Below are 23,238 nucleotides of genomic sequence, written 5' to 3'. Positions count from 1 at the left end.
CCTAAACAAAAACTTAACAACTCCTAAATAAAAGTTCAACTACTTAAGACAATAAAGAGATAGAAAGGTGGGCTGCCAACCACCAAGCACCCCGACCAAATTGAGGGATTTCAAACTACTACTACGATCATTGACGCTCAACAACCTCCTCACGGCCCGCCGGGATCAACGCCCGGTCCAAACAACACCTCCTCCTCACTCTCGACTTCCGCAGCCCTAAGTGGTGCCTCATACTTCTCATCCGCTGTACTTTCAATGTACTGAGTGTGCCAACCCAGCTCGTGCTTGAGTTCCCCAACCTCTCTTGCCAACTTCCTCCTCTCTTTCTTCTCCTTCTGAATGCAATTCCAAATAGCTATGTTCTGGCAGCAAAGCTTCCGCCAGATACTCTCATTTGATGCCTTAGGATTAGGAACTGACCATAGAGATGGCTCGGGCGGAGCAGAAACCGATTGTCCTATTGATGTTCCTGCTACAACTGCCTTGGATTGAGACTTGCTCTTCACAAGCACAGCCTTGGTGATGATGCCAGGAGATGGTTCTTCGAGTTTCTTATAGACCCCTTTAGAAATTCCTTTCTGCCTTAGGAAGGCGGTGATCATGCATGGAAAAGGACAACGGGCTGTGCCGAAAGTATCCCCCTTGAAATCCACAATTTGCCAAAAAATGAACTTCGCCCAATCCGCTCTATAATCAGCATCATTCATGAACACATACATCACCTCCGCACTCTTCCTCAAAGGTTTATTCTCTGCCCCCCGGGGAAAAAGATTGTAATGCACCACTTGATTCAAAACCCGATAAGTATCTCTAAACTTCCCCGGTTTGTGCGGAGGGACCCTAACATTAGGAACGGTAGGATAAAGATCTCCGATAACCACATCCGAATCAATCGGATCAGTACAAGGGTAGTTGACCATATCTCCATCGGGCCTCTCGTAGCGCAAATACATAGGTCAGCAACATCAACCACAATAGCTTTACCATTTACTTTAGACTTAATTCTCTCTTTGGTCAACGCCTCACTAGTATCCAATTTCTGGTAGAATTCGATGACACCTTTGGCATTATAACCATCAAGAGCTCTAGTCCAGAAACGCAAACCTTGATTTTCGAGTTGAATGATGATATTGCTGTCATTGCCAAAACTTCTCCGACTAACTTGCCGCTCACTCTTAAAACCTCTGCCTGGTATTTACTCCACCCAATTTAACTTAGCATCCGCCTCCATCTCCTCGGGCGTCCTACGCTTGCGACGTTTCTCACGCTGGCCTGTTCGGCTCTCCAAAAGGGCAGAGTCTTCCTCACTAGTATCCTCCTCCATCGAATCATGTTCACTCTCTTCTACAATGTCATCCTCACTCTCCTGGCGAGATGCAGAAGCAACATTTTTGCCCTTAGCACTTGCGCTCACCTGCTTTGTTCTTGCCATCGAAACAAACAGCCCCCACAATAAACAAAGCTTCGGATCTGAACAACACAACTTCAGTATGCAAGATTCAGTACAACTAGGGTAACAAAACAGTGCCTTACCAGTACCCAATGCAACCGAAAATTCAAAAATCCAGGATAAGAACCATGGGTGATTTCAAACTAGGGGTTAAGTTGTATGGTGAACTGGTTCAAATTGAAAATGGATGGAGGTATAAGGTGGGAAGAATTGAAAGAAAATGAGAGGAAGAGAAAAGTATACTTCTGATTTTACCTTGGTCTGGAAGATTCGGAACCGGCAAGACTTGTTAATTCTTCAAAACCCTTGATTAGATGGAGAAATCATGATGAATGTGAAAAGGGATGAGAGAATTTACAAGTTTTTGGAGGAAATGGAAGATATTGGGAGAGGTGTGAGAGTTTGGAATTGCAAAGGGTGGGAATAGGAACGGTTATGGTCGTGTAGAGAGAGAGTAGGTATATATCAGTATGTTTTTATTCGTGCCTTTTCAAATTTTAAAACCGCCCGTAACGCACAGGTATCGATAACTTTAGTGTAGTTATCGATAACAATGATCCTGGGACACCACTGAACTCAGAGTTATCGATAACTTAGTAATTGTTATCGATAACTAAAGGCATTTTCTGGAAAACAGCAGCTCTTCACATGTTTTCCATTTCCAACCACCAGACACATCCCATATTCTCCAAAACAGCTTCTTAACATTGAACACAACCTCCAACAGCCCTCCAAGCATCCAGTTTCCTAGGTTAATGAACAAAAAGGGAGGACACGGACTAGGATACAAAATAGGACGAGGGAACAAATAAGTGGTATAATCATGCAAAGAATGACTTGTATCACCTCCTAAGTACGCCATATATTCCTTAACGATTCAATAAAGACATCAAAGCACACTTAGGCATGACATGAGATTATTTACCTAAACTAAGAATGTAAGGAATGAGGATGTAATATGGATAAAACTTGATCAAAACATACTCAGATATCGTGAATTCCACCCTAGTCCATTCATGCAAGTTGCAAAACACAAAATTTGCGTAAAACGAACTCTTGCCAAATACCACTTAATGAGCATGCGCCAAGCTATTTCAATCCACTAACTTTGTAATAACGGAAGGATTGCACTACTAAGAAAATGAAAAATTTAAACAAAAAGCATAAAACATAAATATCCGATTTATGTCCCTCCCCCCAACTTGAAATATGCTATGCCCTCATAGCATGGAGAACAACAGTAGGGAAAAAGGAACAAAAGATCGTACCTACGGGGGAATGTCAACCCCCTTATACCTCGACCAAGTTGGAGGCTTTTGCGTCATTGCTTCCTTTCGTCATCCGAACTGCTTCCAAGGTCAACTCCTTCGGCTCTTCCAACGGAACCATAGCTAGTCACACAGGATCATGGCCAAAGTTTTATTGGACTAACAACCTCGACGCGTAATCGCACCCATGCTTAGGGCTCCTGAATGCCTTACTCACTCCGACGTTAGATCCAAACCACCAAGGCTGGTGAGGTAGCATGTACACCCTGTAAAAGACTGAAGCTCGAACTACCTACTAAGGAACAAATGACATTAGAACCGCCCGGCTTGTGTTATCCGGGCGCCAACAACAGGTAAACACAGGAAAACAATCAGAGAACACCACCCGATTTTCACGCAATCTCACGAGTCATACTTTTCTCCCCGTGTCGCACCAAGTAGACAAGACATGGGTGGCTATACTAGACCATCGAAACTTGCTACATCATGCCCGAAGTAAAATTCACCGCCTGACCTCGCCAAGCAATTAAGCCCAGCGTTCCCTATGATCGAAACAAAGTGAGGCAAGACAGAGCCTTGTACCAAAGCATGGGAATATTAAGCCCCACCCAAAGACCTAAATTGCCCCTGATAGGGACATATCTTGTGAGCATGGATCATTAATGGCGAACTACGACAAAGAAGGACTAACGAAAGCCCGATACAATGATGCATTAGTGAAATCTCTTGGTGTGAAAATCCTAAAACTAAACAAGCATGCAAATATGTACAACAAACGAAACATTGCCCTTACTAACCGGAGCTGGGCACACGATCCTTTTTTGAGTAGCGGCGTGCAAAGCTACATACACCCAAGTCAATGGAGGGTACCCCCTACCCGGGGGGCCTGGTCTGACAAACAGTTAAGTTCAGCGGTTACGCTTTTGCTCCCCATGCAAACATAAATCAAACAACCGAATCAAACAACAAAGGCAACCGGATACACCGGTGAGACCAATTCCTCCTCAATTTTCCCCACTGGAAAATTTTCCAAAAATGGCTTAAGCCTTTGCCCATTGACCTTAAAAACATTCCCATTCATAGGGTTCTCGACTTCAATGGCCCCATGAGGGTAAATTTTATGCACAATGTAAGGACCAATCCATCGGGAACGCAACTTGCCGGGAAAAAGATGAAGCTTGGAGTTATATAAAAGAACTTTTTGACCAACTTCGAAATTTTTCCTTTGAATGTGCTTATCATGGAAATCCTTTACCTTGGACTTGTAAACATTAGTATTATCATAGGCATCTCTACGGATTTCCTCAAGCTCATTCAATTGAAGTTTACGGTGAACTTCGGCATCGGGCAAACGATAGTTCAACTGTTTTACAGCCCAATATGCCTTGTGCTCTAATTCCACCAGAAGGTGGCATGCCTTACCATATACAAGCCGATAGGGCGAAGCGCCCAAAACGGTCTTGTATGCGGTACGATACGCCCAAAGAGCATCAGTCAACCTTAAAGACCAATCCTTCCGATTGGGATTTATCGTTTTCTCAAGAGTACGTTTTACCTCACGGTTGGCGAGCTCGGCTTGACCGTTGGTTTGAGGGTGATATGCGAGGGAGACCTTGTGCGTTATACCATATTTCATCATCAACGCGGCGAATGGCCGGTTGCAAAAATGAGAACCTTGGTCGCTAATAATGGCACAAGGGACCCCAAACCGAGACAAGATATGCTCCTTAAGAAAGTCAAGCACTACTTTGTGATCATTGGTACGAGTTGCAATGGCCTCAACCCATCTTGACACATAATCCACTGCCAAGAGAATATACAAGTTGCCAAAAGACATCGGAAACGACCCCATAAAGTCGATACCCCAACAGTCAAATACCTCTACAACAAGAAACTTGGCTTGGGGCATTTCATTCCTCCGGGTCACACTGCCCAATTGTTGGCAACGGTCACACGATTTGCAGAAGGCATAAGCATCTTGGTTCAAAGTTGGCCAATAAAAACCACATTGTTGGATCTTGGCGGTGGTCTTCCTTGCAGAAAAATGCCCTCCACATGCTTCGGTATGGCAAAATTGTAGGATTCCACGTTGGTCAGAATCAGGAACACACCGGCGGATGATCTGGTCAGGGCAGTATTTGAACAAATATGGATCATCATAAGAAAAGTGTTTCACTTCGGCAAGGAATCGTCGGCGCTCATGAGAGGACTAATGGGTTGGAATCAAGCCCATAACCAAGTAATTGACAATGTCAGCAAACCACGGGGCTTGGGATACACTGAAGAGCTGCTCATCGGGAAAAGTGTCTCCAATGGGTATGTGAGAAGTACGGTCTTCAAAATCCAAGTGTGACAAATGATCGGCACCACGTTTTCTACCCCTTTCTTATCTTTGATGGTGATGTCAAATTCTTGCAACAAAAGGATCCACCGAATCAAACGTGCCTTTGCATCCTACTTAGTGAACAAGTATTTCAGTGCCGAGTGGTCAGTGTAAATCGTGATTAGGGCACCAACTAAGTAAGAACGGAATTTATCCAAGGCAAACACTATGGCAAGAAGTTCCTTCTCCGTAGTGGAGTAGTTCATTTGAGCATCATTCAGTGTCTTGCTTGCATAATAAATCACCCACGGATGCTTGTCCTTCCTTTGGCCAAGAACGGCCCCGACGGCATAATCACTTGCATCGCACATCAATTCAAATGGAAGATTCCAATCGGGCGTTTGAACAATGGGCGGCGTGGTGAGACTAGCTTTGAGTTTAGTGAATGCCAACTCACATGCGGTAGTCCATTCAAAGGGAACATCTTTGGATAAAAGGTGACAAAGCGGCCTTGAGATTGCACTGAAATCTTTGATAAAACGCAGATAGAAACCGGCATGGCCAAGGAAGGATCGGATGTCTTTGACGCACTTTGGGGTAGGGAGGTTTGAAATGAGGTCAATCTTGGCCTTGTCTACCTCGATACCCTTGGCCGAACAATATGCTCGAGCACAATCCCTTAAGTGACCATAAAATGGCACTTCTCCTAATTCAAAACCAAATTCTTCTCTTCGCATCTTGTTAAGACCTTCTCCAAATTGGCAAGACAAGACTCGAATGAGTCACCAAACACGGAGAAGTCATCCATAAAGACTTCGACAATTTTTTCAACCATATCACTGAAAATTCCCATCATACACCTAGAAAAGGTGCCAGGAGCATTACACAAGCCGAATGGCATGCGTCTATAAGCAAAGGTTCCGAATGGGCATGTGAACGTTGTTTTCTCTTGGTCGGACAAAGCCACTTCTATTTGGTTATAGCCCGAATAACCATCAAGGAAACAGTAAAAGGCATGATCGGCGATTCTCTCCAAGATTTGATCAATGAAGGGAAGAGGAAAATGATCCTTGCGTGTGCTTGCATTCAACTTGCGATAGTCTATGCACACTCGCCACCCGGTAGTGACACGGGTCGGAACGAGCTCACCTTTGTCATTCGGCACCACGGTCACCCCCGCCTTTTTAGGGACAACTTGAATGGGGCTCACCCATTTAGAATCGGCGATGGGATAGATAATCCCAACGTCAAGCAATTTAAGAATTTCCGTCCGGACAACATCTTTCATAATTGGATTGAGCCGGCGTTGAGGTTGGCACGATGGTTTAACATCCTCCTCCAAGTAAATGTGATGAGAGCATAGAGAAGGAGAGATGCCTTGAATATCCGCGATAGTCCATCCTATGGCTTTTTTATGCCTCCGCAAAATTTTCAACAATTTCTCTTCTTGGAGTTTCTCCAGGAAAGACGAAATGACCACTGGAAAGGTATTACTCTCACCAAGGAACGCATATTTCAAAGTGTCCGGCAGTGCTTTCAACTCAAGAGTAGGCGGCTCAACGCTAGAAGGTACTATTTTCCGCTCAAGAGGAGGCAACTCTTCAAACTTTGGAAACCATGGTGTAACTCCGCAAATTCCCTCATCGCCCTCTTTTCCATTCAGCAAGGAAAAGAGAGACTCCGTCTCCTCGGATTCAAGAAAGGCGGCCTCTTCAGAGGTAAGAGCTACCTCCAAAGAGTCTGTATACAAGAATTCACCTACATGCTCTTGAACCAATGTATCCACAAGATGGACATTTTGACAATCGTCATCATCGCCCATTTGAACTCCAACGTTGAACATATTAACCTCCATCTTCATGTTACCAAAAGACATGTTCAATAGTCCATTCCGACAGTTGATTACGGCATCCGAGGTTGCTAGAAACGGCCGACCAAGGATAACAGGAGTAGACAATGGTGATGAAGATGACGAACAAGTATCCAAGACAACAAAGTCTACGGGGTATACAAATTGATCAACTTGGACCAATACATCTTCCACCATACCACAAGGAATTCGGACACTCCTATCTGCCAATTGTAGAGTAACTCGCGTAGGTTTCATCTCCCCCAGCCTGAGTTCTTGGTATACCGAGTATGGTAGCAAATTCACACTTGCTCCCAAATCCAAGAGAGCTTGCTCCACTCTCTTACCCCCACTAGTAATTGCAATTGTAGGACATCTGGGGTCTTTGTATTTAAGTGCAAGATCTGTTTGGAAAATTTGGCTAACTTGCTCGGTGAGGAGCACCTTCTTGTGCACATTGAGCTTGCGCTTCTGAGTGCATAGATCTTTCAAGAACTTGGCATAAGAAGAAATTTGCTTGATAGCATCCAGCAACGGGATGTTAACATTTACCTTTTTGAACACGTCAAGAATATCGGCATCCTTAAATGGGTGAGTCGGCTTTTTCAGTCGAGAAGGATAGGGTGCAGGAAAGGGAAAGACTTGTGGGCTTGGAGTGGTGTCGGCCTCCTTTGAAACTTGAATGGGAGATTCCCCGTCTTTCTCTGGAGTTTGCTCGATACGTTCCTCCGTTGATGTCGATGATGGCTCGAGAATAGGTGTAGCCGGTGGATTGACAACTAGATTGTCAACCGCCTTGCCACTCCTCAAAGTGATGATCGCTTGAGCTTGCTCAGGTGGAGGCCTCGAAGAACTACCAATGAGAAGTTGACCTTGTGGATTGGCTTGTGGCTGGGTCGGAAACTTGCCCCTTTCTTGTTGGAGAAGCCCTATAGATGTGGTTATCTTTCCCATTTGGTTCTTCAACTCCCCCATCATTTGGGTGTTATTCTCGTTGTAATTCGATTGAGCTTGCATGAAGGATTGGAGAGTATCCTCCAAAGATCGCCTTGGCAGGGGTTGATATTGGTTAGATCCGTGAAACGGGCCGGACAGTGCGAAACCTGGCGGGCCTTATGGAAAACGAGGCTGCCCTTGGCCTTGAGCAGGCCGCCATGGTTGCATTTGAGAAATGGGAGGTGCTTGAGATGGTCCGCCTTCAATTTGATTGCTCCAACGGAATCCCGGATGTTGTCGTTGACTTTGGTTGAAGTTTTGGGGAAAAGATTCAAATCGTTGGTTCACCGCACTAACTTCTTCGAGCGGGAGGTTGAGGTTACTGTAATGTTGCCTGAGAGTGGGAATAGACAAGCAATTGTCGGTGGAATGACCCAATGTTTCACATATAGCACACATCTCCTCTACCGCTCGCACTGCCTTAACTTCCTTTACCCCTTTCAACTCCAACTTCTCCAACTTTTGTGCTAGTTGTTCCATCCGTGTTTCGATAGCATTGTGCTCATTTATGGAGAACTTTCCGGAGCCACCGGGACCTTGGCTAGCCATAGCTCTATCACCAACATCTTCATAATTCCAAGTCAAAGACTTCTTGGCTAACTCATCTAAGTAATCCCAACCATCATCGGGTGACTTATTCATGAATCCTCCGGAGCACATGGTGTCGAGCAGTTGCTTGCTTTGTTGTGTGTAGCCCATATGGAAGTAGTGAATCAGTTCATACAAGGCAAAGTTGTGGTGAGCAACCGCAGAAAGCAAATCCTTGTAACGCTCCCAATACTGGTGGAAAGTTTCACCCTCACGTTGCTTGAAACCCTGGATTTGATCCATCAAGAGCTTGGTTCGGCTCGCTGGGAAGAATTTCTTATGAAAAACATCTTGTGTAACGCCCCTCAATTTTGGTCAATAAAAATTTTCGTTAAATATTTGAATTTTATTTAAATTACTTATTTTCTCTTGAGTGGCTATATGATTTTTTGTTTTCGTCGTAGTTAGATTTTTGGTGTAACAACTCCGATTTTTCATTCAATAAAAAAAACACTCGTTGTTATTCGAAATTTCTTAATTTCTCGATGATTTTCTTATTTGATTCCTAGTAGTTCGTATCACTGTATTCCTCGACTAGAAACCCTAATTACACTTTAGCCCCTCAAGAATCGTTTCTTGAACTTTAAGCCCTACCTAGCAAGCCTAGTTAGCTTCTAACCGACTTGTTGGAGAAACCAAACTAGGAAGTCACCTAGTTACTTTTCCCTAACCGTAGATGGACCATTTTGCCCATCTTGAACCTTTTGAACCTTTTCAAACCCTAGACTAGATATTGTTTAATTATTTCTTTTATTGATTTGGTTTTATTCTTTATCCTTTGGACGATAAATGTTAGGGGAACTATTATCCATTGGATAATAGAAACCCATTTCTTTATATTAAAAGGATTTTTGAAAGATTGGAACAAAGTACTATAATCTTTTGGAAGTAGACATTTATAATTATTGTGAAAAATACTTTTCGATTATTTTACTAATAAAAGTACCCTAGTAACTATGGACCATTGGACAATAACCATTAGGGTAATCTTTACCCATTGGACAAAAGCCTTTTCTTTATTTTATTTGGTAAGTACATATATATATAAACACATGTGTATTTTCAAAAAGGACATGTAGTCTTTTTCAAAAACTTAGTTTAGTAATTAAAGTACTAGTACCTTATTATCCATTGGACGATAACCGTTAGGGGAATTATTATCCATTGGGTAATAGAGTTATTCTTTCACCAAGTACATGGGTTCATTAAAATAATATTTTTTCTTAAACCCCATGTGATAAAGTACACATTACTTTATTATTAAAGTACTTAGTAGCCTTAATAGCCTTTAAGGCCTAAGATTCTTAAAAGTACCCTTAATATTATTTTGTATTGGGGTTTTGTACCCAGTTGGATTTGTTTAAAGGGAGGTGTGATCTACCTAGATTACAAACTACCCTAGTTTATTTATTTAATCAACATGTGCCTAATTGTATTTCTTTAATAGGATTTTAAATTTGGAAATCTTGTACTTTCTTATTCTTTCTTGTTTATATATATATATATATATATATATATAAGTGTACTAGGGAGAGAGAGAGAGAGGGAGAGGGAGAGAGAGATTGCCGAGAGAGAGAGGAGAGAGAGAGGGCCGAGAGAGAGAGAGAGAGAGAGAGAGAGAGAGAGAGATAGGAGAGAGAGAGGGAGAGATTTGTTTGTACTTCCTTGATCTTTCTCATCTTTTCAATCCATGGGTGATATCTTCCTTCCTAGCTAAGAAACTTCCTCCATTGTACTTCTATGCTTGTTTCAAACCAAATTTTGTACCTATGTCTCCTCCTTTCCAACATATCTTCCAAAAATCCCATCCAAAGTACTAAGAATAGCCATGCAAGCCTAGATAGCCCCATGGCCAAACCCATCATGCTTTCTATCAAGTATGACAAGTGAAAGAAATCAAAGATGTAGAGAGAGAGAGAGAGAGAGAGAGAGAGAGAGAGAGATTCGGTTGAGAGAGGGAGAGGAGGAGCCTTGGCCTATAAATAGAAGCTCACTCCAAGCTTAAACTCACACCTTCAACCATTGCTCTCACTTCTCTCTAGAAATTTCAAGAGTTCTTATTTCCAAAGTTCTAGTTTTCTTGTGTTCTTGAGTGTTTTTGAGAGAAACCACCAAACCACTTTCAAAACCACCTTTAGATCTTTTAAAGTAGCTAAGTTAAGTTAGGAAGTTGTTTCTAGGAAAAGAAAGTACAACTCTTTTCCTTTCGAAGCAAACCGACGCCGTTACGCCGCCGAAATCCAAAACCGTAGACCGAATCTTTATAACCGACTACTACCGCCAAGAAGCAAGGTAGGATATCCTTATCTTCCATCCCAAGTAGTTATCTTTACCTATTTTCCCAAATATAGTCTTGTACCCAATTATAAGTTCGTTAGGAAGAAACTTTAATCATGCCATTTAAAGTAGATAATGTTATCTTTTGTTGAAAGTATATGAAATGCATGATGTTTGTTATTAAGTGATTCAAGCATGTCAAGTAGTTTTAAAATGGATGATCTTGTTAGATTGAATAGTATAATGAATGATATCGTTTGTGAAAAGTCTCACTGCGGAGTCTATGCATGAGAAACGAGACACGAAAATCAAGAAAGTAGAAACATGACACCTAGGGTGTGGATAATGATGAGATGTGTTTTGAAACCGCAATGTGGCCGGACTTGGTAGCCCATTGTGTGTATGGAAACCCACGATGTGGCCGGACGTGGTAGCCCATCGTGTGGATTGTGAAAACCGCAACGTGGCCGGACTTGGTAGCCCGTTGTGTGTATGAAAACTCGTAATGTGGCCGGACTTGGTAGCCCATTGCGTGGATTGTGAAAACCACAATGTTGCCGGACTTGGTAGCCCATTGTGAAGATTGCCAATGTGGCCGGACGTGGTAGCCTCATTGGTAATATGGCTTGGTTATCCGCGGAGAGGAGCCAATGCAAGTTTTTTGTGCCAATGGGAACCCGGCGCGGCGGAACCATTGTGAGGATACTCGGGAGACCGGCGCGGCGGAACCGAGGTTGGGTGTGTAGCTTGGTTATCCGCGGTACAGAGCCAATGTAAATTGTGTGAGTTAAACAAATGGTTTTTGAAAGGTTGAGTTGTAAATGAAAATGTTGACACAGTCTACAACGAGTCGCGTAGGAAAAACAGGGAAAATCTTGGACACCAACGTATATTGATATTCGAATATGGATGTGTCAATGTTAGCTTTGTATATACGTATCATGTGGAAATCGATGTGATGTTATAACCTGCTGTTTGTTAGTTATGGGTTAGCGGGTATAGGATTTTTTTTCTATTGAGCTTTCGTAGCTCACGGTGTTGCCTTTTTGGTGACCCTGACATATTATATCGGTGGCGACGCTGGTATAATGTGTCAGACTTTGTAGATGATCAATGTGAGCCGTACACCTTGGAGGCCTTTGGAGCTGAAGAGCTGGCTCAGATGGAGGAGCAGGCGAAGCTGTAGTTAGGAACCTTAGTTCCCTTCCGTTTGTAATAAAAGTACTCCTTTTAAGTTTCTGTTGTAATAAAGAGCTTGACTCAGTTTATTTTCAATAAAATTACTTATTTAATGCCCAGACTCCATTTGATTTTATGAATAAAATGTCTTTTTAACGTACCCAAAATTCGGGGCGTTACATCTTGCACTTCCCCCCATGTGTTCAAAGATTGAGGCTTCAAAGAGTAAAACCATATCTTAACCTTATCCTTCAAAGTGAAAGGGAAAAGCCTCAATCTTGCTTGGTTGAGAAGCACCTCCCCGCTAACGAACGATTGGAGAACTTCCTCAAATTCCTGGATATGTTGGTACGGATCCTCGCGCTCCATACCATGGAAGAATGGAATGCAACGATGATTGTTTGATTTGAACACGAATGTGTTTGCAACAATGGTGGGCCGTGGAAAAACTATCGGTGACAATTGAGTGACCCGTTCCGGATTCAAATAGTCCTGAAGAGTCCTAACCGGAGCAGCTTCCTCATCTGCCATTGATGTTCTTGATGGAGAATACGGCCAAGAATATCTACTTGGTGGAGAGTAAGCTCGGAGATTTCTGTTTCTTACGCGAGGTGGCGAGCTAGAGTGATGCAGTCGGTTTGAGCGAGGACTACGATAAACCATAAGCATAAACCTCTGCTTGTAACGATTAAGAACTATGGAACCGCTCTGCAATAAGAAAAACAGACTTGAGGGGCTATGCTATACCGCCACCTCTCTCTCAAGACAATTCTGATGGGCTATGCCGCCGCCTCAATATACATGTACAAGACAAGAAAACAAAAGGCAATAGATACCAACACTAGCTTCGTTACACCTCAAGCTGATAGTATGATCGGTTAGAGGTATCCACTAGAATTAGTATGCAATGCACAAAGGAAAATTAAATGGAATACTTACAATGGTTTGTCGAACCTCCTAATAAGCTATATAAGAAAAATCTCCGGCAACGGCGCCAAAATATGCTTCGTCTCAACCTAACCGTCGAAATAGGTTAAATTACCCTGATCGTAGGGCTAGGTCATTGTCAGCATAGTATCCGGAAGTCCGGAATCGTTCCCACAGAAATGGTCTTTATAGCTTGCTAGGATTTTTAGATGTAAGGGTTTGCGGCGTTTAGACGGCCAACTTTTGATTTTGCTTTGAATGGTGATAAACACTTATGAAAGTGACTAGAGAATGAGTTAAACTTAATTTAACAAGCGGCAAGGCATAGAAGTTCGTAACACCCGTAACTTAGGCCAACTAACCATTCTCAACGAAAACACGGTTGAATCGCACGGCATAGGCTATCAACCGGAAGATTTTGCTATGAAACCATTAAAGACTAGAAATTAAGTATGGAGAACAAGCGAGCTCTTTTATTCTCTTGGCAAACACGAGGCGAGACATAGCTCACGAAACCATATGTGCAAGCATATGATCACCGGAGGTTAACATCGACAAGTTTTGTTACATAAAAAAATGAACCACGCTCATTTTCCATACCGAACCTCAAGTATTTAGTTGAGAAAGGTAAGATTAACATAAGTCACATGACGTTAATCACTCCGTAGCCAAGCCTAATCAACTACTCATGCATATTAAGAAGACTAGAAAGCATGCTAGATTTGACAAACATTTTTTAACCAATAGAAACGGAAACAAACTTGATTTTATAAAGGATCCAAAGCATACGAACAACTTTAATACACGAGAAATTAACGTAACGTAAATACCTTAATTGTTCTTGAGAAATTACAACTTGGAAGATTAAGAAGACATTAATGGAGAAAAACTAAAAGTAGTAATGTGCTAGGTAAGTAAGAGGGAGAGGGGTAGTCCTATTTATACACAAAGGACTCTCTCTCTCCTCAAAAGTCAGGAAAAACCCCAAAAAGTAACCCATAAAAAGAAACTTTCCATAAGTGGGAAGTCTGAAAAAGCAAGAAAAATATCTACACGGACAAAAGGTTATCGATAACATTGGGATTGTTATCGATAACATTACTTTAATAGGCACCCAAGGCAACAATGTTATCGATAACAATGAACAAAAGTTATCGATCTCCTTGCTTCTGGACAAATTCTGGACCAAAATGGTGAAAAGGTGTCGATTACTAGAACAGAATAATCGATAACTCAGGGTTAAGAGTGCTTGTAGAACAGGAATGGGGCAATGTTATCGATAACATTACTCTAGTGATCGATAACATTGTGCAGAAATGAAGATCTAGCTTGCTGAACTGGTTGAGCTTCATATAAGACTTTGTCGCAAGGTCCAAGGATTTGGCGGCACCACTTCTATGGACTAAAGTGGTTGGACACCAATGTACTACCCGAACATCCTTTCGCACGCAGAACCGCCTTAATCGCTCGTTTTACCTGAAAGGCTCAGCAATACACCTTACGTGCAAAATTTGACTTTAGCGATCAAATGAGCATAGAAACGTTGCAAATTAAAGGATTTGAGCACCCAAGATCTTACAATCTTGTGTGCGTATCAATACAACCATGCTTAAAAACATTCCAGAGACTATTGTATTGATAGTATCGATACAACAGTAACTTAATTCGTTCCAGAGATTCCTATATCGATACTGAACAGATCAGTATCGATACAGATGGGTGTTCGACCAGATTTTCTGCAGATTTCGATGATTTCAACTACAACAATAACAACAACCATAAAGAACATGATTTAAGGCTAGAAAACACTTCTATTACATATATTGACAGGTAGAATCCCTACCTTGAGGCCGAAGAACGAAATCCACGAAAATACGAGCCCTAGCTTTCCAAAATCAAAACCAAGAGCGATACGACTCCACCGAGCTCCAACCGGCGAAATACGGATCACAATACGCGTAGAGGGTGAATGATTGAAGGTTGTTTTGAGTGGGTTTTGGGTTATTTTGGTGAAAGTTGGAGAGAGAGCAAGAGAGAGGGAGAGAGCCGAGAGAGGGAGGAGAGAGCCGGTGAGGGAGATGAGAGGGAAAAATGATTCCATGCTCTCCCACCCTCCTATATATACTCTCATATTCACAAATCACACCTTAAACCCTTTCACAATCAATTCTATCACTTTGACCCCAAATCATATAAACACCATTATTCCTTACTTCTTTCTCAATAAACATTTAAAATTAATTAAAATAAATACGGGTCTTTACAGTAGGCACTTTCATAAGTATATTTATAGCATCTAAAATTTTATTCTAACACCCAAATAAGTGAATCTATTACTAAAGATATATCATACATGTGTTTGAGCTTTAAAATGGCAAACTAAATTGAATACAGACAAAGGATTACTTTCATCTTTAGTAATTTTTTATGATTTTGATCATAATTTTATGTCTTTTAGATTCCTCTTGTCGAGACAATCCTATAATTCAATCAAGGGTAAAATTCACTTACCTCTCCTAAGGTTTGTGAAAATTACAAACACCTCCCTTCAGGTGTTAGAATAAAAGTGCCTAAGCCACTAAAACTAGGGCCTAAGCACGAAACAACATGAGACAACCCTAGGGCATAGGCATTTTCATCGAGTTTTAAGGTACACTTTCATATTATAGAGTTTTAGTAGCTTAGGGACTTTCATAAGGAACCCTATGGTTTAGGTTTAGGCACTTTCATAGGGTATACTAGGTTTAGGTTTAGGTCCTTTTATGGGATTTTAGGATGCACTTTTATATTATAGGATTTTGGTGGTTTAAACACTTTTATAGGGCCAATTTTGAGAAAATATTTCAGAAATCCTTAACGGTGCAATTCCGTTTTTTTTTCTGGAGTGTGCGGGAAAGAGAGGGTCCAAAACACGGGTTGCACGTAAAAGCCTCTTTAATACACTTTTCAACAATGGTATCATATAATGATCGATAACCGTTTATAGGTATATCATGCTGGGAAGGACTGTAGATATTAGGTCGAAGTGTGCGCAGCTAATCTGAGACACCCTATATTATATAAAATTATATAATTCCTCCGTCCCGATTTGTTTCTCTTTTCTCTATTTGAAATCACCTATAAAATTGTCTATTTGTTTCAATTATAATGTTTTATATATGCAATGTGGATCTTTTTTGATAAATCTCAATTAGTTCTATAATAAGATGTTTTCGAAATTATGTAAAAATTATTAATTGTGATGTATAGATAATTTTTTGAAAGATACGGATGTCAAAATTTGATAAACAGATTGGGACAGAGAGTAAAGTTTTGTGGACATATTTAGTCCTCAAAAGGCACAAATTTTTTTGGATAACTACTGTCCCGCAAAGAACTTTTGCCAATTGATTCGATGCCGCAAGGTTGAATTTTCTCCCTCCGTGGAACATAATTTGAAGGTCTGTGCTTGGAATTAAAGCTTTTTTGAACGAATATATCCCTATCGCAATCAGTCTCATAAAGATATTGCTGCTTTCGTATAATTTTGGTAAAATAAAAGTAAATTATTCTTAGAAATTGATTTTCGATAATGGACTTGATTTTTGCGTTCTCCTTTTGAAATGTAGTTAGAAATTTGGAGAGTGCGAAAATTACTGCCCTTATTCTTTTATGATTTATTTTGATGATTTCCATGTTGGTTGACTGATGGCAGTGCCGGCTCATATTTTTTGGAGGCCCGAAGCAAATTTTGTATATCTCACCCTTTACATATTCATGATTTTTTTTAAAAATGATAAAAGTACAAAAAATAAACTAAAAAAATATAATTATGAGAATATAAATGTAAAAAAGATATGCTTGTAATTATGGAGATGCATGAGAGTCGAAGCACACACTCACAATAGCATATAGTATTATGTAACCACTAAACCAAGTATTTAGTTTGTGTTTTTATTTAAAAATATTCTAATAATAATACATAAGTTACATTGCAATAGGGCCTCAATTTTGGACCAAAATTCGGGAGTCAGAAGTGGTTGCTTCCCTTGCCTATCCTATAAGCCGGCCCCGACTGATGGTGAGGGAATTTACGATGCTGATCAAGATATTTGTTGCTATAACAGAATTCTGTTTTGATGAAATTTTAAATTCAAGTAAAAAGGTTAAGTTATGGGAGATTTAGCAATAAATCCAACATATTTTATATAATTTTTTAGGGGAATGACACGCGTATTTTACAACTGAATATAAGGACAACAGTAACCAAAATACCTCAACAATTTTGCGAGCTCGCCACCCAAATCCTCGCCGACTCCGCCCCGCCTTAGATCTCCTCAATCCGCCAGCACCATCTCAGGAAAATTAGTGAAAAACAACAACTCCGGTGACCCCCAACACCAGCCCGCGATCCTAAAAGTTAGTGAAATTTCCCTAATAATTGAAAGGAATTGCACCTGAATTTTGTACCAAATGTCACAGAGACACCTGAATTTAAGTTTATTTCAATTAAGCACTTGTACTAGCAAAATTTCCAAATTTAGATCCAAAAAATTATTGAAGCGGCATCTCTTACCCGTTTAAGTGGCCTCATTGCACATGTTTCCACCAGGAAACCATGCACCCAAGCCAAACTCCTCACTTTATCTCACGTTTTGGAGGGAAAATGACCTTAACCTAATTGATTTTCCTCCATTTCTCTCTCTAGAAGTCTGTCTATTGTTCCACCATCTCCCTCACTTCAACCGTAGACCTAAAGCCCTTCCTCCGTTGTTCAACAGATGATAAAGAGAACACTAAGGGTCAATTTGGCTTCAGAGCATGTGCACCAGATTAGATTCATTTTGAGCCAAAAAAGCTATTGAACAATGCACTTTTTTCTTTTTACCTATTCATATTTCTTTCAATCACACACCAATCCTCTCTATTATTCTCTATATCCTTATAAAATACTAATATATATAAAATACATACATATATATATATATATGTATGTATGTATACACACAAACAAGAAAGTATATCTGTCATAGTAGATCCTGATTTTTCCATCCATCTTTCTGCACTTTCTGATAGGTTCAACTTCAATTGAAAGCAGAGGTTCCCTTCTTCGCTTGAATTGCTTTTGTTTTAAATCAAAATCGAGTTTTTCCTTCTACATTTCTGTTTTCTTCAAATCGAAATCAAAGGTTCTGTTTTGGATTTCACCGAGCTACCAAAATACGCCGGCTCAGGGACCAACAACGGCAGCAACAAAACCACAACCAGACTCCGATCTGGCTCCAGATGCAAGAATCTATCAGAGAGAGAGAGAGAGAGAGAGAGCAGATGACAAAGATGATGAAAGAGAGAAGTGAAGAAGAACGGGAGAGAGAGTGGAGGAGGAGAGAGAAACAATCATTGTTTAATATACCCCTCTCCTACAGTCGCTTGGTACTAATACCGATCCATTTCATCCCAAGCAATTTTACCTTTTCATTTACCTCCTCTGTTGTGGCTTACTTTTTTGTGTTTCTCCTCGGTAGAATAGCTAAAAAGTCATTTTATCTCCTCTGATGTACATGCTCTTAAAAGCCAAATAGTGACTTATTTTTTTGTCTATTCAAAAAAATTCACATTTGTTAGTTTGCGTCAAATTTTTGTAACTTATGAATTCTTCTTGACGAAAGGAATCGGAGAAGTAATTTTTTTTTATAGAAACTCATAATTTTTTTAAAAAAGACAAAAATAAGTCAAATAAGTTGAGTTTCGATCAAAATTTTTACTTTTCTGATTTTTCTCGTCAAAACGAATCAATAAGTCATAAAAATTTGATACAAAACAAACAAATGCAAAAAAAAAAATTGAATAAAGACGAAAAAATAAGTTACTTAACTTTTCAATCCAACCCACCCTGAGAGTTCTACCATGAAGACCCAAAGGAATTCCTAACTTTTTTTTCTTTCTGCTCAGGACCACAAGGAAAAGATGAAGTAATGGGTAAAGTGATGGGTTTCTCTTGAGTGCATCATCCCTTATTGGAAACATGTGCAATGGGGCAACTTAAACGGGTTGGAGATGTCATGTCAGTAATTTTTAGGACGGAGTGGATGAAGTATGACAGCAGGGGTCTAAATTTGGAGATTTTGTTAGTATGAGTGTTTAATTGAAATAAAGTTAAGTTCAAGTGTTTCTGTGACATTTGGTGCAAAGTTCAGGTGCCATTTTAAAATTTTCCCTAATTGAAAAGATTAATTTTCCCCAAACTAAGCCACGAGATTCCTAATCAACGGATTTGGCCGCTTCCATGGCTGCATATCCTAATCTCACTAACCCTTTAGCTATTCTTTGAAAGTTAGTCAGCACATACTAATTTTTTTTTTGGTTAAAATGAAGCTTGGTGCGTCCATGGGGCTCTGCTGGTGAGTGTAATTTGTGGTATTTATTCTTGTACGTGTTTTGCCATGATCGTTCTGGTAGATGGGTAAATTGTTCCAACAAAGACAAGACTTCCAGCGTGCTGCAGGTCGATGTAAAGAGTTAAAATTCAGATGAAGCGGATATGCAATTGAAAGGGGTTTTAGGCGGGGAGAGACCACACCGATTGAGGTGTTCCGGTAGTCAATTTATTGGTTGGATCCATTCTTAGTTCTCTTTAATAAAACCACCAATGTGATTGTTTTTTATCCCATGCATCGAACGGGTACGGACGCAGTTCATGTACTAGGCTTCCTGGGGAAAAGATGCTGCCTCTTGTTTGGATTAAACGCGGAAGCACCCAAGAACCGAGATTTGAAACGCAATCACAATCGCAACCAATGGAAGTACGATGAAAAATAAAATAGAGAGAGACACACAATAATAACGTGATTTGGCAAAACACGCCTACTTCACGGAAAGGATCCCGTTCTTTCACTATGAGAGAATTAGTACAAGAGAACACCCAAGTTTGAAAACCCAAACTCAACCCCTTATACACCCACTCTCACCAAGAACTCACTCTCACACCAAGTACAAGACTTGACTTTTACACTTGCACACACACTGTTTTTACACCTCTCACTCGCTCTCTGCCGAAAACATCTCCTCCATGCAGCCCTTATAAATACAACTACTAACCCATGTATTAATACCACATAATACATGTTCCCATGATGAGAAGACAGAAGGACACACGGCAAAAAAGAACCAGCTAGCACAACAACTAGCACTTCGGGAAAAACAGAAATTGTGAACCATGTGCAAGACTTTGGGAATTTTCATTTATTGGGAATTTGAACCAACCCAACAAATCTCCACCTTGGTGAAAATTCCACGCATCACCGCACCACCACCAAGCCTTGAAAACGGCAGCTACACATCCCGAATCAAATTAAGATCCAACAATTTGATTCAAACCACACGGCCAATTCACGTGTGTAGCCGCCCCGTGCCAATAATCAACAATTGACACGAGAGTAAGACCTCGACGCGTCCTCTCCACCAACAGGATTTTCACTCTCACAAACATTGGCATCTTGGAAACATAACTTTGTCTTCGCCGCAAAAGACTCACACATTGGGTACCCATTTCCTTGTGCACACCGTTTCCAAACCTTCGTCGAGTAAACAGTTTTGCCAATCAACCGATACAACCCTTTGCACTTCTCTCCTTTCATTAGAATCTTACCGTCGCGTGTGATTTTCATGGCTCCACCTCCAGCAAAGTACTTGCACCCAATGGGGTCCATCTGGCTAAGTGAAATTAGATTCCTTCATAACTTCGGGACATAAGCAACACCACCCAAAGTATGAACCACTCCATCAAACATTTTTATCTTTACATTTCCAAAACCTCGAATTTCACATGGAGTTCCATCGCCTAGAAACAGCGACCCACCAATTTTTTCTTGGAATGTATCAAAAAATTCTTCCTTGAGCAAATATGCATAGGGCAACCCGAATCTAAAATCCACTCACCACGAGAAGAAGTGTTTATACCTTCGGAGATTGTGAGAAGATCTTCATCATCCGCTACCACCAAAGAACTAGCACTCGAAGCATCATCAAATTTCTCCCCTTTGTTCTTGCGCAAAGGACAATCGTGCTTCACATGGCCAAATTCTTTGCAACTGTAGCATTGTACACCCTTTCCTCTAGAACTAGACCCGGACCTGTTGTTCCCTCCGGATCTACCATCAGATGTCCTTCCCCGATTCTCACTTTGAACCGCAAGTGCCGAATTTTCTCCACCCTCAGAACTTGATTTTTTCTAAGTAAAATGAGAAACCAACGCCGACTGCACCTGCTCCAAACTCACTGTATCTTTCCCATACAAGAGAGTCGTCACCAAAGTATCATAGGAAGTTGGAAGTGAAGTAAGAAGCAAAAGGGCCTTGTCTTCCTCTTCGATATTTGCATCAATTTTTCGAAGCTGATCCAAATAACCATTGAACACGTTCATGTGCTCCATGAGGTTCCCACCTTCCTCCATCTTCAGCTTGTACAACTGCCGCTTCAGATGCAACTTGTTGGTCAAGCTCTTCGCAAGGTAGAGCTTTTCCAACTTCTCCCACAAGGCCGATGCCGAATCCTCATCCATGACATGGTTAATAATATTATCAGCAATACAAAGCCGAATAGTGCTCACACACTTCGACTCCAACTCCTCCCAATCATCATCTTTCATCGTCTCCGACTTCACATCATTTCCCTTCAACACCCTAGCCAAACCTTGTTGAACAAGAATATCCTTCACCCTCCTTTGCCATAGAGTGAAACTACCGCTTCCATTAAACTGCTCAAGAGAAAACTGAGAGTTGATCGTTGCCTTCATTATGGATGTAACGGAACCCGAATCTCAAACACCGGTCAAGAACCAAGCCGGCTCTGATACCACTTGTTGGGATTAAATGTGGAAGCACCCAAGAACCGAGATTCAAAACGCAACCACAATCGCAACCAATGGAAGTACGATGAAAAATAAAATAGAGAGAGACACGCAAGAATTACGTGGTTCGGCAAAACACGCCTACTTCACAGAGAGGATCCCGTTCTTTCACTATGAGAGAATTAGTACAAGAGAACACCCGAGTTTGAAAACCCAAATCCAACCCCTTATACACCCACTCTCACCAAGAACTCACTCTCACACCAAGTACAAGACTTGATTTTTACACTTGCACACACACTATTTTTACACCTCACTCTCTCTCTGCCGAAAACATCTCCTCCATGTAGCCCTTATAAATACAACTACTAACCCATGTATTAATACCACATAATACATGTTCCCATGATGAGAAGACAGAAGGACACACGGCAAAAAGAAACCAGTTAGCAAAACAGCTAGCACTTCGGGAAAAACAGAAATTGTGAACCACGTGCAAGACTTTGGGAATTTTCATTTATTGGGAATTTGAACCAACCCAACACCTCTAACCAAGCAGTAGACCAAACGTTGCTATTATTTTGCATTTGCGCTAGTTAGAAGATTTTCTGATCTGATTTGGATTTCCTTGTTTAAAATCTCAAGAAGATAAACGGAGAGCAACTATGGAGCACCAGCCTCCCCACAAGAAAGTCGCGACTGATGGCCCTATAAATATGCCTGCAAGCAATTCCTTGCCACCAGAAATTTGAGGTGTTCCAGGCGTTCCAGCAGCTTTAAGTGATTCTCCAGGCGTTCCAGCAGCTTTAGGTGATTCTGATGCAGGCGCATCACCATCTTTTGGGCAGATGTTTGGTGAATGATGTAGTTTTTGGCTCATTTTGGACTTCTCAACCTCCGTAGTCCAGACCAAGGCCTTGGTGGTCCGGACCAACGCGTGTTCTACGTTTTTGGAGCTTGCTGATTTTTTGGTCCAGCCCAGCACACACTTGGTCCGGACCAGGACAAATTAGTATATAAGCATATTTTAGAGTTTTTTGCTTATGGTATTGCATTCACATCAGCTTTTCTGTGAGAGGCAGAGAGAGGAACTCTGAGAGATCTCATCTGTAGCCCTTTGGGCATCCGATTACTTCCGTATAGTGAAACCCTTGATCATCGTCTGACTGCCCGTGGAGTAGGTATTCATTACCGAACCACGTATATCTTTGTGTTCTCTGTGATTGCTCTCTCTCTCTCTCTCTCTCTCTCTCTCTCTCTTTCTCTCTCTCTTTTCTGTGGTTTGTTCAATTACAAAGCAATTAATCACGTCCATTTCTAAGTTTGTTAACGCTTCCGCACAACAAACTGGTATCTGAGCCCTAGGTTTTCGATCTAGGGTTTGTTTCTGGTGATTTTTGCTTTGTTATTGAAGAACAATGTCTGAAGAATCCGGTAAAACTGGTAAAACTCCAAAAGATGGAGAATCCACCAAAACTGAATCAAGTTATCGGCCTGGGGCTTCGAGGCCAATTATGTCGAGTGCGAAGTTTGATGTGGAAAAATTTGATGGCA

At 41.1% G+C, this 23,238-nt stretch overlaps 2 protein-coding genes across 2 annotated transcripts in view; one reads left to right on the top strand and one right to left on the bottom strand.

The window, feature by feature from the left end:
• Positions 1 to 3,346, bottom strand: part of LOC131322960 (protein IQ-DOMAIN 33) — a 42,053-nt gene extending 38,707 nt beyond the window's left edge. The window contains exon 1 of the mRNA XM_058354568.1: positions 3,343 to 3,346. The gene's annotated coding sequence lies outside the window, so the exon portion shown is untranslated. The remainder of the gene's footprint in view (positions 1 to 3,342) is intronic.
• LOC131322958 (transcription initiation factor TFIID subunit 6) overlaps positions 1 to 22,534 on the top strand; it is a 53,418-nt gene extending 30,884 nt beyond the window's left edge. Inside the window, exons 12-13 of the mRNA XM_058354566.1 lie at positions 22,333 to 22,464; positions 22,495 to 22,534. Coding sequence (XP_058210549.1) covers positions 22,333 to 22,436 — 104 coding nt within the window. The 3' untranslated portion in view covers positions 22,437 to 22,464; positions 22,495 to 22,534. The remainder of the gene's footprint in view (positions 1 to 22,332; positions 22,465 to 22,494) is intronic.
• The last annotated feature ends 704 nt before the right edge of the window (positions 22,535 to 23,238 follow it).

The sequence above is a fragment of the Rhododendron vialii genome, chromosome 4a (assembly GCF_030253575.1).
Source record: "Rhododendron vialii isolate Sample 1 chromosome 4a, ASM3025357v1".
In the NCBI taxonomy this organism is placed as follows: domain Eukaryota; kingdom Viridiplantae; phylum Streptophyta; class Magnoliopsida; order Ericales; family Ericaceae; genus Rhododendron; species Rhododendron vialii.
The sequence above is the reverse complement of the archived record's forward strand: the minus strand, read 5'-3'. Positions and strand labels throughout refer to the sequence as shown.